We start from the raw sequence: 18,333 nt of genomic DNA, 5'->3' as shown, positions 1-18,333 counted from the left end.
CTTCAATGCTCAAGTCAGTATGTGAGAAAGAAGAGTGAATTCAAATTGTGTTTGAAACTTGTTACTTGAATTGGCACTCTCTCTCTCTCTCTCTCTCTCTCTCTCTCTCTCTCTCTCTCTCTCTCTCTCTCTCTCTCTCTCTCTCTCTCTCTCTCTCTCTCTCTCTCTCTCTCTCTCTCTCTCTCTCTATATATATATATATATATATATATATATATATATATATATTATATATATATATATATATATATATATGTGTGTGTGTGTGTGTGTGTATATATATATATATATATATATATATATATATATATATATATATATATATATATATATACACACACACACACACACACATATATATATATATATATATATATATATATATATATATATATATATATATATATATATATATATATATATATATATATATATATATGTGTGTGTGTGTGTGTGTGTGTGTGTGTGTGTGTGTGCGCGCGCGTGTGTGTGTGTGTGTGAAAATAACGAACTCATTATTTGTTAGGAATGAATTGCGGAGAGCCGTTGAACGTGAATATAGTTGAAATCCTTGTTATCGTCACAAAGAGAATTCTCATGTGGTAAGAAGATTTTTGAAGGATTACAGCTCCTCCTGGGTGGTCGATCGAGGCTGATATGACCAACCCAAAACATAATCAAACATAAAAAAACTGTGTTTCAAATTTTGTGACGTGTGATTCAAGACACGCATATAGTTGACTTTAACCATATATTCAAATACAAAACAATTGTAATGGCTTCAATTTAAATGAATGATAGGGACAACTCATGATACATTTTTATGAAAAAATGACAAAATCAAATAACGAGAAAATGGTATAATCAAATACAATAAAATGATAGAATCTACCAATATAAAAATATTAAAAAATAAACTAACACATCAAAATTACACATATGATCTTAAACGAAATTAATACTATTATCAACAATGTAATTTCAACTTTGTGAAAATCAATTATTTTTTATCCCAATGAAACACATTAATTTAAATTTCTTTTTCAATAAATATACTAACTCACATTTTTTATTATAAAAATTATTCATATATAACCAGAGGTAAAAGGTAGTGCACTGTCAGTGTAAAGAAGTGTTACACTGACATCCAATCAAAACATTTTATATTGCCAAATCATAACAGTATTTTAAAAATAAAAATGTGATGTAGCGGAATGCACGAGTTTCATTGGTTGACAGTGTAAAAAATTTACACTGTCAGTGCATATTCTTTTTTGTCATATAACTATTATCAATTTATTTACATAAAAACATCTTTAAAAAAAATTATATCTCACTGAATTTTATTAATAGTTTTAGCAAAATATGCATGTGGTAGGCATAGTTTTTCAACATAATTTTAAAACTAATTTCTCGGAAAAAAATATAAATTAGGAAAATTAAATCATTGGCCCAATAAGAAGTCATTTATTTTATAATTTATTTTAAAATCATAATAATAAAAAATAACATTTTCTATTTGGGCGAAGAAATAACTGCGAGCAAATATGGCGGGAAAGTTTGGCGCCATGGTCTTTATCACACTCTCACGCTCTCCTTTTCCTAATATATATCAAGAATAACCAAAATTTCCCAATCATCTCTGTTCTCAGTTTTCACAATACAGTTCCTATCTTCCACCTCTGAATTTTCAACAATGGCTAACGTAAGCGGCACCATTCCCACATCTCATTTTCTAAGAGTGAAGAAACTCTCCGACAAAGCTGTTATACCTTCCAGAGGCTCCCTTCTCTCCGCCGGATACGATCTTTCCAGTGCTACCGATACCAAGGTTCCAGCTCGAGGAAAAGCTCTGATCCCCACCGATCTCTCCATCGCCGTCCCCGAAGGAACCTACGCCCGCGTTGGTAATTTCCCCTTTCCAATTTCTATAATCATTATTTAGAGTTTAAGAATTTTGAATTTTAGGGTTTTGAATTCAATTGAACAATTTGCAGCACCGAGATCGGGATTGACTTGGAAGCATTCGATTGATGTCGGTGCGGGAGTTATTGATGCTGATTATAGGGGTCCGGTTGGGGTTATACTGTTCAACCATTCTGATGTTGATTTTGAAGTGAAAGTCGGTGATAGGGTTGCTCAGTTGATCATTGAGAAGATTATTACTCCGGAGGTTTCTGAAGTTCAGGATTTGGATTCTACGGTTAGAGGTGAAGGTGGTTTTGGATCTACTGGGGTTTGATTATGAGTGAAGAGAATGGTTGATTTAAACCGTTTTATAATTGTGTTTGTACTTGGGGTTTTAAAGTGTTAACCTTTATGTTTTCAGTATTAAGGAAGGCATTCTCTGGTATTAACATCTATATGAATATTATTCGTAATGGAAAAGGTAGTGTTATTTGAAACAAGTTATTTTGGTCATTGATTAGTTAAACTTACAATTACAAATGATCACACAATGTTCATTATGTAAATTGAATTTGCAAGAACCTAATAGTATTGTAAATGAAGCGTTTGTTTTGATCTTTGAAATAGTAATCTCTGATACTATTGATGTCCAATGGCTTTGATTGTCATGGCTGGCATCCCAACTCACAATATCTATACCATTGATGTCCAATGGCTTTGATTGTCATAGTTGGCACTTGGCATCCCAACTCACAATCTCTTTACCATTGATGTCCAATGGCTTTGATTGTCATGGCTGAATCTACTACTACTTTCAATGTTGAGTATAACATTGATATAACAATTAACATTGGGATGTTACTAGCAAATATGGTTTGAAGAATAATATGATCATGAATTTATAATATAAAGATGTGAGTTGGGTGTTAATAATGTGATTAGTGTTTTTTCTCCAAATAGACACTTTGTACATCTCAACACTTCAGGTACAAGATTTACCAATGTTAAAAGGATATATGAAAGTGATCAATCCCTTTATTTTTGCATAATATTAATCTTTTTAGTGTCTTTGTTAGTAATTATAGTCGATACAATAATTGTATTAAGTTGATAATATTGATGTTGGATTTGAAATTGTGCACACAATGTCTAGATTTATTTCATAGCAGATTCAGACTTATGGCTTAACTTGATTAACAATGTAAAAGTTTAGAAGTCCTTTTTAAATAGTGTAGGTTAAATAGTGTAGGTGACTAATTTGATATGACTTTACAATTTCAATAACCAAATTAGATACCAACATTAATTTTTTTGATAAGGGTAAAAAATTAAAAAATGATACTTAAAAAGTAACGGAGTGAGTGAGTATTAGATAACCTTACTTGTCTCTTGTATTCAAAGATACTTATAGGAAAACTTAACCTTCACATTGTTAAAAATAGCTTGCACTAATCAATCAATATATGGTATTTTGATTATGAGCAAATGGTATATTGTTCAAATTGACATATTTTCTTTATTCTCAGTTTCAATTGGATTCCATTCCTAGATCCATGTAAAAGGTGGGTCAATATCTGGCCTCTCCAATGACACATGAACTTTTCTACACTAAAATAAGTTTGTGCTATATAAACAATATTGAGCTATGAGGCCAAAAGAAAACACTTAAGATTCCAGAAGAAGTGCGTCAATATTTCGTTTTCCATCCGGGCCTTTGGTATACCATGACGATACATAGTCTCCATAAACAACACCCCGGTATTTAGCTGGTGATGAATCGGTGATTAATTCAGAAGCAGGGGAGATCTTGACTGTTTTGCCTGGGTCATGAAATGTTGCCACAGAGAGCCTTGGTCTATCAGGATTAGTAACTGCTCTATGCACACAGCTCCTGTACTTTCCATTTGTTATAATCTGGTGTCAAAATAAACCAACCTGGTTAACAACTTCAATTTCATGAATGAATCATTTATCAGAAAACATAAACAAGGCACTAATCATCATAACACAATGCTAGTCTACCACATCCTAGAATACTAAATTCCCTTATATCCAGAGATTGAGTTATATAACATGTAAATGATGAGTTGTGTTTATGTACCTCAGTTTGGTCACCCAAAAGAACAAGAATAGCACCTGACAATGGCTGCACAGTAACCCAGCTCTCACCACCTTTTTTTAGAGCCTGAAGACCACCCACATCATCTTGGATCAAAAGGGTAATAGCACCCATATCAGAATGTGATTGCAAACCAAGTGTTAGGTCTGGTTGAGGACATGGAGGGTAATAACTAATAGTAATGTTCTGATAAAAATCCCCAACAGCATCTTCAATGCAAGAGGATCGCAACCCAAGACTCTCTGATATAAAAGCTAGTAACTTTTGTGCCAGAATCTTCATCTCATCACTGTACTTCGCTACTGATTCTCTGTAATCGGATGTAAAATTCGGCCAACGATTAGGGTTCCGTCGAGAAAGGGGAAAAGTGTGGTGATCGAAGTAGTCTCTCCAATCGAGAACCTGCGAGACGGTGTTGTTTCCTTCATCCTCGGAGCTTACCAGCATACGGCTTCCGTATCCCTCTGACGCGGCAGCGCCGGCGGTGCAGGAATATCGGAGTTTCTCTGGCATGGGACATTCGTTGAAGAAGGCAAGGCCTGCGCGGCGCACGGTGTCGAGGAGGGTTGCCGGGATACCGTGGTTGGTGACGTGGAAGGCGCCCCATTCATGGCAGGCTCGTGCGATTGCCTCCCGGGTCGACTCGCGGTGGTTGGTGTTGAAATGGAAGAGGTCGACGACGGGGATGGTGGCATCGGGATCGGTTTGAATGGGTCGGTTTTGAGGGGGTTGGATGTATTCAGGTGGGACCCGGGATATACCCGATTGAAGTAGGGATTGCACCCGGATGGGTTCGCCGGTGACTTCCATTGGATTGGTAAGAATAGAACAGAGTCGTATGATACCTAAGTAGAAGAGGAATAATGGAAGTTTGATATGGATTTCAAAAATAGCTATTTTGGTATTCCTTAGTTTAAAGATTAAATTTTAGGATGATTTTCTCTATTTTTTTCAATTAAAATGTTAAAATAATTATTTTTTCATAATAGTTATCGCACTATATCATATGACAAATGCTTCTTCCCGTACAACGTTCACCATCAAACGCCTTCCTTGGATGTCATAATTTTCTACTATGGATGGTTAGCACGTGGTTCGCGCCTAACGTTCTACATCTTCCTGAGTGAGTCATATGCTAGTTCGGGTTTCTTCAAATTATTCAAAGACCTCCCTCGGTGCCTGCTCCTCCGAAAGTCTGCCATAAAGATTTTGATGCCATACTCAATGATTTATATAGTTATCGGGTACCAGATGATGCACACAGTGTGCCAGATATTGATCCATGGGTTGTTGCAAGGGATACATCCAATGGTTGTATCGAGTGTCACATATTTACATGACACCAGATGCCACTACAGTACTATTTACCTTGAAAATTGATAAACAACCGCTGATCTTCCAAATTTCTAAATTTGGTTACCCGCAGGATCGATCAGATTGATCCTGAGACATGTGCTAATTGTTTTAAAATGAGTTTTAGTAATAACGAACACTTCGACAACACTCGTAGAACTAGTGATTAAAAATTTATAGTAAAATGCTAATATGAATTAAAGAGAGAAATTGTAAAGGACTATGATAATAAACAACTGGCAAAGGTAAATGTTTAAAGCAAAAAGATCTTAAGACTGTAAAATGACGAAGTAAAAGAAGAGTGTTTGGAATGAAGAAGTAAAGAAATGTATTTCTGGAAGAAAAATAAAGACAAATTTGCATTGCTTTAAAATAATTAACAATGATGTAAACAAACGTACATTCTGTGATTTACGATTCTTCTTCACACGAGTACTTGGTAAATTTACAGACTCTGTACACACTTTGGCACACACATTATCCTAACACTGAGATCCTTTATTTATAGTGAATCGAAATAACCGTTTCTGACGGTCCTTCAATCACGTCGAGACACATGGCGCCTTGCATGGATGTAACTACCCACTATGCTCCACGTGTACTTTTAACAGTTTCAGATCAGAGCCAAGTTCCCTCCTTTTATTTGAATTTTGAATCTCCAATCGAAAACTGTCTTCAACCACTTTAAGAGATATTTCTGAAGTATCAACTGCATGCTGACTCTTATTAACCTTATCTAGTCGAAACACCTCTACCTGGTCGAACATCACCTCCTAGTCGAAGCATCTCTACACAGGATTTTCCTTTTTGGTAATTCTTTAATGGGCGTCGAAATTATGAGCTAACAAATTGCCCCCAAAAATGTTATTTTCGACATATGAGAGAAAATGACCTTTTTTGAAACCTCATTTCGACGCCTTAACAACTATAACCTTGTGTCAAGTGTTCCAATGTTGCAAAATGTTTCAGTTTCTCCAATTGTCTGGTGACGTCAGGGTCATCATTATATTTTTCCTAACCACGTCTTTTCATCCCACAGCCGAATATTTTCACTCATCATGTTTCCTAGACTCTAGGAAATCATGGGTTCAGACATTAATTAACATCTCCATCACACTGCCTAAGGAAGACACGTGTCCCACTAACTTGTCCACCGTTAATGCTGATTTGAAGCGTTTTCTCTTCCAAGCACGCCTATAAAACCCACACTTTACGCTTTCTGAATTCCCAAACACTTTAGTCTTCTCTCTTCAAACAATCTCCAAAAAATGGCAACTTCAAGCAAAATCCCTAAAGAGGCAAGCGTATCCATCAAGACCACAGCTACCAAAACAAAAGCTCCTAAAAAATCTCAGAGCTTCCTCCTTTCACTACATTGTCTGCTCCACTCGTGTTTGGTAACCAACAATACATACCAGAGCCCAAAACGGAGGAACAACGCAAAATTTATGCTTCTCAGGTACTCATTCTCGTCTCTGTTTCTGGAAAGAATCATGTATTATCTAGACCTCTAGCTGATTTAGATGTTGATTATAGTAAGCTTAAAGAGTTTTTTCCTTGTTATCACAAATGCAAGCCTATAGGGCAAGCAAAAACCCTATGACTGGAGTAACCACCACTGAAAATCCTAGTGATGTTATAGATTTAAGGTTTATGAATAATGGATTCAGAGCTTTCCGCGCTACCCCCATATTCAAAGATCCCACTGGTTATCTAGATTGGTTAGAAAAAGTAGAGAAAGCTAAATCTCAGGACTGGAAAGGCACATGCATTTATGACCTGATCATGTTGTCAAAGCTAGATTTAGAGTATAACACCCCTATGTTGATTTCTTCGTTGTACTTTTGGGACAATACACACTATACTTTCCACCTTCCTTGTTGTCATACGGTGAACTGACTTGGTGTGTTTTGCTTTTTATCGCAATGTCGCGGATAGCAAGAGTCGCCACCGACTTTTCTTTTATCCAATAAGGAAAGGTGGAAAAGAACAGGAAAGACCTCAATAGATTTTGGGTTCGGGAGGTACATTATACAAAGGGAAGGTATTAGCACCCTTTGTATCCATGGTTATCCATGGGCTCTTAATTGCTGGATCACTTATATTTTTGTCTGAAAAGTGTTGGTGAATTGTTTAAAATGTTTTGAAAAGAGAGTTTAACTTTGTAATGATTCTCGTATGAATGTATACAAAGTATTTATCTCGTTTGATTTTAAAAATGGTTTAGAAAAATATAACCCGGTAATGATTCTAGTATGAATGTATACCAAGTGGTGATTTTCTAGGATTCGTAAAGTGTAAAGTGTGAGGGGTGGAAAATGTTTTAGGTTATGATCCAGTAATTGAGAGTTATACCTTCCTGAGGTCGTTATGGGCATTTCCTATCCTTATGAGGGTAAAACTGTCCTTACTATTGAGAAGTAAGTAATTTTATCCTTTGGATGTAAAAGGGTCATCGTAGAGCCATCGATAGGTCATTGAAGGCAACAGTTGTAGGGATACCTTAGCATTCGGAGGGACGATCATCATTTAACCGTAGGCTACACCGAAGGGTCATCGAGGGACAAAATCGTATTTTCGAAGGCAACATCCGAGGGACCATGATTTATTTTATGATGATTTAACCGAAGGGCCGTTGCTAAGTGTATCCTTACATTCGCGGGACATGACCGTTGTACTGTAATACCGTAGGGCAAAAGAGAGGTCCAAGGTCACATGTTCAAAGGCCATGTTTTACAATTAAGTATTTAAGATGAATTTCCACATTAAAATTAATTAGGCAATTAGGATGAATCTCCCCATTAAAATTAATTAGTTCGGAATCCATCTCCATAAGGGTATCCCTCAAATAAAGTGGAATACCTAGCAAGCCACCTTCTTCGGGAGTATGTGAGCCCTTACAAAATTCCGCAAACATGTCAGAATACCAAATGGGGTGCAATCAAGAGTTGCACCAAAGCAGTAATAGTATCAGGTAAACAAAGCATGGTTATAATAAAACAGATCAGATGGGCAAAGATCAAAACAGAGCGAAAAACAGCGGCATCCATTACAATAATTCAAGGTATCCAGGCATACTTAAGTCCACATGCAAAACCTCAAATATATTTATGAATTCAATTATGGTATCACACGTGAATTCGGAACATAAAGCGGCGATAGTAACGCAAACCTGTTTGTAATTGAATTGCAACCTTGAATTGGCCGATCGGATCGAATTGAGCGGTGCCGCCGACTTTTCCTTCGGGGTTTCCTTTAGGGTTACTCGGAATAAGTTAAACAGTAGTCCTGAACACTCCACCACAAGCCGGTAGGATTTGTTCTTGGATTCTTCAACTAAACAACAAATTAAAACGAAGGAAATAAACTAGATCCCAACGTAAGGTTAGATCCGGTAAAAAGGTACACAATAGTTTCCGTTGTAGGAACTATTGTGCGAAAAGAATTAATTAAATGCTAAAAAGGAAATAGGAAATTGCAAGGGAAATAGTGTAGAACTCGTAGGAAAAACAATGCCTAAGCTGCTGGAAAAGAAAATATGCAAAAGCGAAAACGGCAAAGGAACAAAAATGTGGAAAAACCTCTCCTCTTTTAGGTTTTCTTGTGGCTATTTATATTGGTACCATTAAGTAACTACTTGCTGCCAAGAGGTCTTCAACGTGGCTAATTTCATGGTGTGGATATAGGGCCCAACACTCCTCAACGTCTCTTCAAGTCTCTGAGGCGTTACTTGCGCCCAAAAAGTAGGGGAGGGGTGTGACGCTCGTCACACCATGTGTGACGTCCGTCACAAGGCTGTTTTGCGTGACGCTCGTCACGCCCTCTGTGACGTCCGTCACAAGCACAGCATTTGTGTCTTGCGCTTTGGGCTGGGCTTTGCTATTTGGTTCGCTTTCTCTCCTTTTTGCACCTCTTTTCCTCCATTTTCACTTGTGCTTCCAAATAAGCCACCTGAGACAAATAGGAAGAAAATACCGCGTAATATCTAACAACATAAAGTGAACTGAAATAAATAATGATAAAATTTAATTGAATCAAGTCCTAAAATATGATATAATTTCATGTTATCACTAGGCGAGCGTGTAGCGAACAGGCCAGTTTGGGTCATCAGTGAGCTGGGCTTTCGTTCCTTTAAGATCAGTGTCATAAAAATGAGTCGGAGTGCCCTGAAAAACGTCTTGAAATATTAATGGGCAAATTTTGGGGTATGACAGCTGCCCCTGTTCAATATTCTTGAACCGAGAGAGTCAGAATGGTATGTACGCCATTCGTGGTCTGGAGGTGGAAGATTATTGAACACTTAGAACGCCCCAAAAATTTGCACTTGTCAATTAGTTAGTCTTGATGGAGATGGGCTTAAAGATGCCATCTAGGAAGTTTGATGATGAGAGCTTCAGAGTGCATCGTACGTTAGAAGATATCTGAGGTCACGGGTGTCACTGGGTCATACGCTAGACCGTATAGTGGTCATTCATTAGGCCGTCGACTTCCCTGGGGATTTAGAATGGGTCATACACCGCTGGGGATAAAGGATCAGAATGGATCGTACGCTGGATCGTATCTGAGTTGCAGAACGAGCCGTCCGTTAGGCTGTATCGTTACTGGGGGTGAAGGATCAGAATGGATCGTATGCTAGATCGTATCTGAGTTGTAGACTGAGCCGTCCGTTAGGCTGTACCTGATAATGAAGGGGGTAGTCATACGCCAGACTACACTTCAGACTGTACCGTACGCTAGGTAGCATCTGAGGAGATGAAGGTCTAACTTGGTCGTACATTAGACTGTATCTGAGCGGAATGAAGGTCTAACTTGGTCGTACATTAGACTGTATTTGAGCCGCGTTTGAAGGTCTAACTTGGTCGTACATTAGACTGTATTTGAGCAGCATCCGGTCTAACTTGGTCGTACATTAGACTGTATTTGAGCCGCATCTGGTCTAACTTGGTCGTACATTAGACTGTATTTGAGCCGAATCTGAGGACTTGAAGGTCTAACTTGGTCGTACATTAGACTGTCACTGAGCAGAATCTGAGGACTTGAAGGTCTAACTTGGTCGTACATTAGACTGTCACTGAGCTATTGAAGGTCAGAATGGACCGTACGCTAGATCGTATCTGAGTTGAAGGAGTCATATGTTGAGATGAATCAGAATGAACCGTACGCTAGGCTATATCTGATAGTATTTGTATATGTTATATTTGCAATAAATGTCTGGGATGGGCTTATAGATGCCATCGTTAGGAGGATGTCAGAATGAATGTTGACATGGAGTATATCTGAAAGATGTAGTTGAATCCTGAATGTAATTGATAAAGATGTCCGTCTGAATGGACCTTTGTTTTGATTGTATCAAGAGGATAATTAACCTGGAAGAATAAAGTTAGCTTCATGCCACGTCATGATGCATGAGATGCAAATGTTGTATGCATGCGTGTGTTGTGAAGTGATGTAATGAGTGAATTATGCGTCTGGAATAAATGAGAGCATTGTATACATGTGCATGTTATGAAATGATGTAATGTATATGATGCGGAATGAAAATTGTATGTAGGTATGCGATGTGAAATGATGTAATGAATGCACTATGTGTCTGAAACGTTCTTCCAGGGGACTCTATTGGGGAAATAAATCTCAGTCTTCTGGTCGGAGATATTTGTATTGATGATCCTTTCTTAGCTGGGGGGATACTTGATTTCTGTCTGATGGCAGAAATGTTCAACAGAAGCCTGGCTGGGGGTGGAAGAGATGACCCATTTGTCTAGTAATGCCACTCTCTTCTGGGAATGACTGGCTTTGCCGGGGGATAGGATTAGCAACAGATTCATTGGAAAGCATGATTAGACCTTCTCCTCGATCCTGAAGCCTGATAGTAATCGCTATTTCTATTTTATGCACGCATTTTTTTTTGTAAACCTTGATCATATTCAAATGCATAAATCAATTCAAATTAAATCAATGGACGCTTATGCAAACAAAACAGAAAAGTAAAAATGAAATCATCTTTTTGGAAACAAAATTATATTGATTTGAAAGAGGGCCTATAAACAGGCAATTTGTATACAAGGAGACAGAAATCCTAGTAAGAGGAAATCGTCAGGCAAACAAAGAGAAAGCTATGCAGAAAAAGTCCTATCGATTCTAATTCCACTACTGTCATTATGTCTTCAAGCATCTCATCTCCTGTTGTCGGATAGAAGTGATTGGCTTGTTCAGCCCCTTGAACTTGGATGAAGTTGTCTGAGAACGGGACATAGTCATACGCTTTAATCCCTAATTTTTGCCTGGACCGCCTTTTCAGGTTTTCAGTCCACCAGGATACCCTTTTTTGCCCAAGCCGCCTTTTCAGGTTTTCGACTTGCCGGGTGTACATTTTTATATGTTTATCCCTAATTTTGCCCGAACCTTTTTGGTTCGCCGGGATGCCCTTACTTTTGCCTAGGTACGTCGACCTAGCGGGTCTCTTTTATGCGTAGTATTTTTTAACTATGTCTGCGTTCACGGGATGTGGGAAGTCTTCGCCATCCATCGTAGCAAGTATCATGGCTCCACCAGAGAATACCTTCTTAACTACAAATGGCCCTTCGTATGTGGGAGTCATTTGCCTCTGGGATCACCTTGTGGTAGAATGATGCGCTTTACCACCAAGTCGCCAATCCGATACACCTGTCTCTTGACTCTTTTGTTAAATGCCTGGGTCATGCGCTTCTGATATATCTGTCCATGACACACAGCCGCAAGTCTCTTCTCATCGATCAAGTTTATCTGGTCGAGTCGAGTCTGAATCCATTCATCTTCATCTAAGCCCTCCTCCTTCATGATTCGTAGAGAGGGAATCTGAACTTCCACTGGTAAAACGGCTTCCATTCCGTAGACTAAAGAGAAAGGAGTTGCTCCTGTCGAAGTGCGTACTGAAGTGCGATAACCATGAAGAGCAAAGGGTAACATCTCATGCCAGTCTTTGTATGTCACCGTCATCTTTTGTATGATCTTCTTGATATTCTTATTAGCAGCTTCTACAGCGCCATTCATCTTTGGTCGGTACGGAGAAGAGTTATGGTGCTTTACGTAGAACTGCGTGCAGAGTTCAGTAATCATCTTGTTGTTCAAATTAGTACCATTGTCAGTAATAATTCTTTCAGGGATGCCATATCGACAAATGAGATTATTCTTGATGAATCGTGCCACCACATTCTTGGTGACAGAAGCGAATGAGGTGGCCTCTACCCACTTTGTAAAGTAATCAATAGCGACAAGGATGAAGCGATGTCCATTAGAAGCAGTAGGTTTAATCTCCCCAATCATATCAATGCCCCACATTGCAAAGGGCCAAGGTGCGGTCAACACGTTCAATGGAGCAGGAGGTGCATGTACTTTATCCGCATATATCTGGCACTTGTGACAGGTTCTGGAGTGATGATGGCAATCAGCTTCCATGGTAGACCAATAATACCCTGATCTCAGAATCTTCTTGGCCATCGTATGTCCACTAGAATGAGTCCCGAAAATACCGTTGTGCATATCTTCCATAATCTCTTCTGCTTCCTTTTTATCCACACAGCGAAGCAAAGTTGAGTCATGATTACGTTTGTATAATACTCCATTACTCAAAAAGAATTTAGCGGAGAACTTCCTCAGGAATTTTCTATCATTGATAGATGCCCCCTCAGGGTACTCCTGAGTTTCTAAATATCTTTTTACTTCGTGGAACCAAGGTTTTTCCCGTACTCCCTCGGTGTTAAGTTCATAACAGTATGCCGGTTCATCTAGTCGCTCAATGATGATCCTGGGAGCTTCATTGTCCCATCTAACTCTGAACATAGATGACATGGTAGCTAATGCGTCTGCCAACTGATTCTCTTCTCGTGGGATGTGTTCGAATGTAATCTCTTCAAAGTATGGGATTAATGTCATCACCCGTTCTCGGTAAGGGATGAGATTCGGATGCTTAGTGTCCCATTCTCCTTTGATCTGACTGATTACTAATGCTGAGTCTCCGTACACACTCAAAAACTTGACTCGCCGGTCTATAGCAGCCTTGAGTCCCAAAATACATGCTTCATACTCAGCCATATTATTGGTACAATGAAAACATAGTCTAGCAGTGAAAGGCGTATGGTAACCCTCGGGAGAAATGATTACCACACCAACACCATTGCCCAATGCATTAGAAGACCCATCGAAAACCATAGTCCATCGGGATCCTAGTTCGGGTCCTTCATCCGGTCCAGGTTCTTCATAATCAGTAACAAGCATGACATCCTCATCTGGGAACTCAAAATTCATAGATTGGTAATCATCCACTGCTTGATGAGCCAAATGATCGGCTAGCACGCTTCCTTTGATTGCTTTCTGGGTAGTATACTGGATGTCGTACTCTGTTAGAATCATCTGCCATCTTGCTATTCTTCCGGAGAGAGCAGGTTTCTCGAATATGTATTTGATGGGATCCATCTTAGAAATCAACAAAGTGGTATGATTCAACATATACTGTCTTAGTCGGCGAGTAGCCCAGGCCAAAGCACAGCAAGTTCTCTCGAGCAGTGAGTATCTTGTTTCACAGTCGGTAAACTTTTTGCTAAGGTAGTATATGGCATGCTCTTTTCGACCAGACTCGTCATGTTGCCCCAACACACACCCCATTGAATTTTCTAACACGGTCAAATACATGATTAGAGGTCTTCCTTCAACTGGTGGCATCAGAATTGGAGGTTCTTGAAGATACTTCTTGATTTTGTCAAAAGCTTCTTGACATTCCTCATTCCCTATCATCTCTTGATTTTTCCTCAGTAGCTTGAAGAGGGGTTTGCAGGTGGCGGTCAAATGGGAGATGAATCGGGCAATGTAATTCAAGCGTCCCAAGAAACCTCTGACTTCTTTATCTGTACTGGGAACTGGCATTTCTTGAATAGCTCTCACCTTGGCCGGGTCAACCTCAATCCCTTTACCACTGACAATAAAGCCCAAGAGTTTGCCGGATCTTACTCCAAAGGTGCATTTGTTCGGGTTCAACCTCAACTTGTATTTCTTCAACCTCTCGAACAGTTTGTATAAATGATCGAGATGCTCTCCCTCAGTATGAGATCTGGCTATCATGTCATCCACATACACTTCTATTTCATGATGGATCATATCATGGAACAAAACCACCATAGCACGCTGGTATGTTGCCCCTGCATTCTTTAAACCAAATGGCATTACTTTATAACAGAACGTGCCCCATTGCGTTACAAACGTAGTTTTCTCCATGTCCTCAGGCGCCATCTTAATCTGGTTATAACTTGAGAATCCATCCATGAATGAGAATACCTTGTGTTGAGCGGTGTTATCTACCAGAACATCAATGTGCGGGAGTGGAAAGTCATCCTTGGGACTCGCTTTATTCAGGTCTCGGTAATCTACACACATTCGCACCTTACCATCCTTCTTTGGCACTGGTACCACATTAGCAACCCACTGAGGATAAGAAGTGACAGCCAGAAAACCTGCATCAAATTGTTTCATCACCTCGGCTTTGATTTTCTCAGACATTTCAGGACGCATGCGACGAACCTTTTGCTTAACAGGACGATAATCTTCCCTCGTTGGCAGTCGATGCACTACTATATCGGTATCCAGTCCTGGCATGTCTTCATAAGACCAAGCAAAAATCTCTACATAGTCATGCAACATCTGAATCAACCTTCTCTTGACACTGTTTTCCAAGCCTGCTCCTATTTTTACTTCTTTCTTGTCTACTTCAGTACCCAGATTTACAGTCTCAACTGACTCCTCGTGTGGCTGTATAGTCCTTTCTTCCTGCAGTAACAGTCTGGCAAGTTCTCCAGGTACTTCACAATCCTCCTCACTTCCATCCTCGGCTTGGTAGATCGGATTTTCAAAGTCATAATGAACAGTAGTAGAACTATTGTCAACAGGATCCAAAGTGGGTATGGATCTGCAATTCGTTACGTGAGTGTGTGTAAGAAAACATAGCTCGTTTGGAAGATGACAGAAAAGATAAAGAGCGCAATATTTGAATGCAAAAAGTCCATTGATTTATTGAATATGAATATGCTTATGAAAATGACAAAACCCTTAACAAATTAGCTATTGTGCCCCGGGCATAGACACAACGCTTGGAGAAGTTCAATTGTAAAAACAAAAATTTGCAACACCAAAATAGACAATAACAATTACTCCTGACTAAAGGAAATCGGGATAGTGTCTTCAGCCTTCCAATTATTGAGTCCGTCGCCAATTGTTGGGAAAATCCAGCTATCCAGGTCGCAATCGCTGTCAGCGTCTTCTACAACATTAATTTGACTCTTGGCTACCTTCTCAGAGCTAAACCCCAGGCCAAATTTGTCAGACTTGTACGGTACGTCGATCAGTTGACCCCAGCCAGTACAGCCACCATCTTCAACCACAGCTTGAGCGTCCTTCAGGGAAATCATAGCAGGAGGAGTCCGAATAACCTTGGGCACACCGGAAGTTGGCTTAAGGACAGGATTGGTCGGAGGAACTACTTCAAATGACTGACAAGGAGTCTCAATGAATTCACCATCCATCTCGACGTATCTGAAGGTATGCACGCTACTGACAATGTACTCTTCTTCTCCACACACGGTGACAATTTTGCCCTTTGTGGGATACCTCAACTTTTGATGGAGAGACGAGGCTACAGCGCCTGCCCCATGAATCCAAGGGCGTCCCAGTAAGCAGGAATAGGCAGGACGAATGTTCATTACATGGAAGGTAGTGTTGAAGACTTGAGGTCCTATCTTGATAGGAAGGACTACTTCGCCATGGACAACACTCTTCGCACCATCGTAAGCACGTACCACAATGTCACTAGGTTTCAGTTCAATGCTTTTACAATCCAGCTTATCCAGCACAGCCGTCGGCAGCACATTCAAGGAAGAGCCATTATCGATCAACACATGAGACAAAGTGATTCCCCTACACTCAATGGAGATATGCAGGGCTTTATTGTGATTCTTTCCTGCTGGTGTCAGATCAGCGTCGGAAAAGCCTAGGCCATTGTCAACAGCCAAGTGAGCAACATAATGTTCGAACTGATCGACGGATGTTTCCTGAGGCACATGGGCAGTCTTCAAGAATTTTATCAATGCATTGGCATGAGATTCAGAAGATAACAGCAAGGATAACATCGAGATCTTAGACGGGGTATGCCCCAACTGTTCTACAACATCAAAATCACTCTTGCGAATGATTTTCAGCACTTCTTCCATTTCTTGTTTGGCAACATCTTCGGGAGTAACTTCGACCGGTGTCTCTGACTGAGAAGGATTGACTGGTTCCTTTCCTCGAGTTTCAAGGACAGGAGGTGAGATTTCTGGAGAGAATATCCTTCCGCTTCGAGTAATTTTACTAGTCCCAACAATGCCACTAGTATTAGCAGCATTATCCACTTGCTTCACACCATGGACGTAAACATCACCGCCATAATTCCATGGAATAGCTTTGCTTGAGGAATACGGGATCGGGCCAGGTGCAGTGATGATGAGGGGAGCAACCCTGGGCTCGGCAGTAATCTTCACAGGCGCCCTGGTAGCGGTAATCTTCACTGGCATTTTGGACCTAGCAATCACAGATATTTCTTCAATAGGGTTTTCCGCCTTAGGAATCCTTTCGAAGAGAACTGTACGATCATCCATCAGCCGTTGAATACCATTCTTCAATTCCCAACAATCATCTAGTTGGAATATACAGAGATTGCAATCTTCAGCACAACCTGGAAATAAACCAGCTTGCAATAAATTCCTCTTTATGATCGGGAGAGGAGATGTTAAGTCCGCCACATTGGAAACGTGATCGTCGTCATCCACGGCATTAACCGTCTTGTCATGATTAGGCATAGGAGCAGTGATGACATTAGGAGTCTCCGGAGGCTCAAACTCAATTTCTCCAGCTTCGATCATATCCTGAATCTTATTCTTCAATGACCAGCAATCGTTTGTATCATGCCCGGGGCTATCGGAGTGATATGCACACCTGGCATTAGGGTTATAACGAGAAGAAGTAGTGTTGGGATTCGTAGGAGGATCTCTGAGGGTGATCAAATTTGCCTTTAGCATTCCCTGCAGTGCCTGTGCCAAGGTCATATTGATCCTGGTGAACTGCCTTCTTGGCCTGTCTTGTTTGGGCTGGAAGTTTTGAGATGGTGGTGCTGCAATCGTAACTGCTCCAATGTCGTGGTCACGATTTTTCTTGTTACGACCCTTTTGACCGTACACAGCATTTGATTCGTTCCTCCCCTGATAGGACCTTTTGGTGCTTGTAGAGGTAGCCGCCTGTATCTTTCCACTTCGGATGCCGCTTTCAACACGTTCACCTGTTAATATAAGTTCAGTGAAACCTGATGAAGAACTTCCCAGTAAATGGCTGTAGAATGGGCCGGTCAGTGTGCCCATGAACATATCCACCAATTCTCTGTCAGTCATAGGGGGTTTGACTCTGCCAGCCAAATCTCTCCACTTCTGAGCATATTCTTTAAAGCTTTCTTTAGATCCCATAGTCATATTCTGCAACTGTAGCGGAGTAGGCGCTAATTCAGAATTGTACTGGTACTGCTTATAGAAAGCCGTTGCTAAATCAGTCTAGGTGCGGATGTCAGAGCTCTCGAGCTGATAATACCATTCCAATTGAGTGCCAGACAGACTTTCTTGGAAGAAATGGATCCACAGTTTCTTATCAGTGGTATGCGGCTGAATCTTTCTCACATAAGCCCTTAGATGCATCTGAGGACAGGATGCACCATCGTACTTAGTGAAAGTGGGGATTTTGAATTTGCGGGGAATGGTCACGTCGGAGACCAGACCTAAACTTTCGAAATCTAGACCAGGCGCCTTCTGACCCTCCATGGCTAGCATGCGTTCCTCCAGCAACTTGTACTTATCATCTCTCGGAGAGTACTGTTCATTTTCATAGTTCTCATCGTCATCCTCAGGGTT

The 18,333-nt window shown here is 40.1% G+C and overlaps 2 protein-coding genes across 2 annotated transcripts; one reads left to right on the top strand and one right to left on the bottom strand.

Moving 5' to 3' along the window:
• Positions 1 to 1,560: 1,560 nt before the first annotated feature.
• LOC127084337 (deoxyuridine 5'-triphosphate nucleotidohydrolase) lies at positions 1,561 to 2,408 on the top strand. Its single transcript, XM_051024762.1, has 2 exons — positions 1,561 to 1,907; positions 1,998 to 2,408. Exons 1-2 carry the CDS (start codon positions 1,697 to 1,699, stop codon positions 2,240 to 2,242), a joined length of 456 nt encoding a protein of 151 aa, XP_050880719.1. The 5' UTR covers positions 1,561 to 1,696; the 3' UTR covers positions 2,243 to 2,408.
• Positions 2,409 to 3,357: 949 nt separating this feature from the next.
• LOC127084336 (jasmonate-induced oxygenase 4) lies at positions 3,358 to 4,928 on the bottom strand. Its single transcript, XM_051024761.1, has 2 exons — positions 4,010 to 4,928; positions 3,358 to 3,822 (listed from the first exon to the last, which is right to left on the bottom strand). The coding sequence occupies exons 1-2, from the start codon at positions 4,835 to 4,837 to the stop codon at positions 3,574 to 3,576; spliced, it is 1,077 nt and encodes a 358-aa protein (XP_050880718.1). The 5' UTR covers positions 4,838 to 4,928; the 3' UTR covers positions 3,358 to 3,573.
• Positions 4,929 to 18,333: the final 13,405 nt, after the last annotated feature.

Source organism: Lathyrus oleraceus, chromosome 5, assembly GCF_024323335.1.
Source record: "Lathyrus oleraceus cultivar Zhongwan6 chromosome 5, CAAS_Psat_ZW6_1.0, whole genome shotgun sequence".
Lineage (NCBI taxonomy): Eukaryota > Viridiplantae > Streptophyta > Magnoliopsida > Fabales > Fabaceae > Lathyrus > Lathyrus oleraceus.
This window is presented reverse-complemented; position numbering and strand designations above follow the sequence as displayed.

What these genes read in the sequence shown, in the direction of transcription:
- LOC127084337 (XM_051024762.1), top strand. Translation starts at nt 1,697, where the DNA reads ATGGCTAACGTAAGCGGCACCATTCCCACATCTCATTTTCTAAGAGTG. An exon ending in AGGAACCTACGCCCGCGTTG is followed by an intron (nt 1,908 to 1,997) that starts GTAATTTCCCCT and finishes AACAATTTGCAG; the next exon opens with CACCGAGATCGGGATTGACT.
- LOC127084336 (XM_051024761.1), bottom strand. Translation starts at nt 4,837, where the DNA reads ATGGAAGTCACCGGCGAACCCATCCGGGTGCAATCCCTACTTCAATCG. An exon ending in TTTTGGGTGACCAAACTGAG is followed by an intron (nt 3,823 to 4,009) that starts GTACATAAACAC and finishes TTTTGACACCAG; the next exon opens with ATTATAACAAATGGAAAGTA.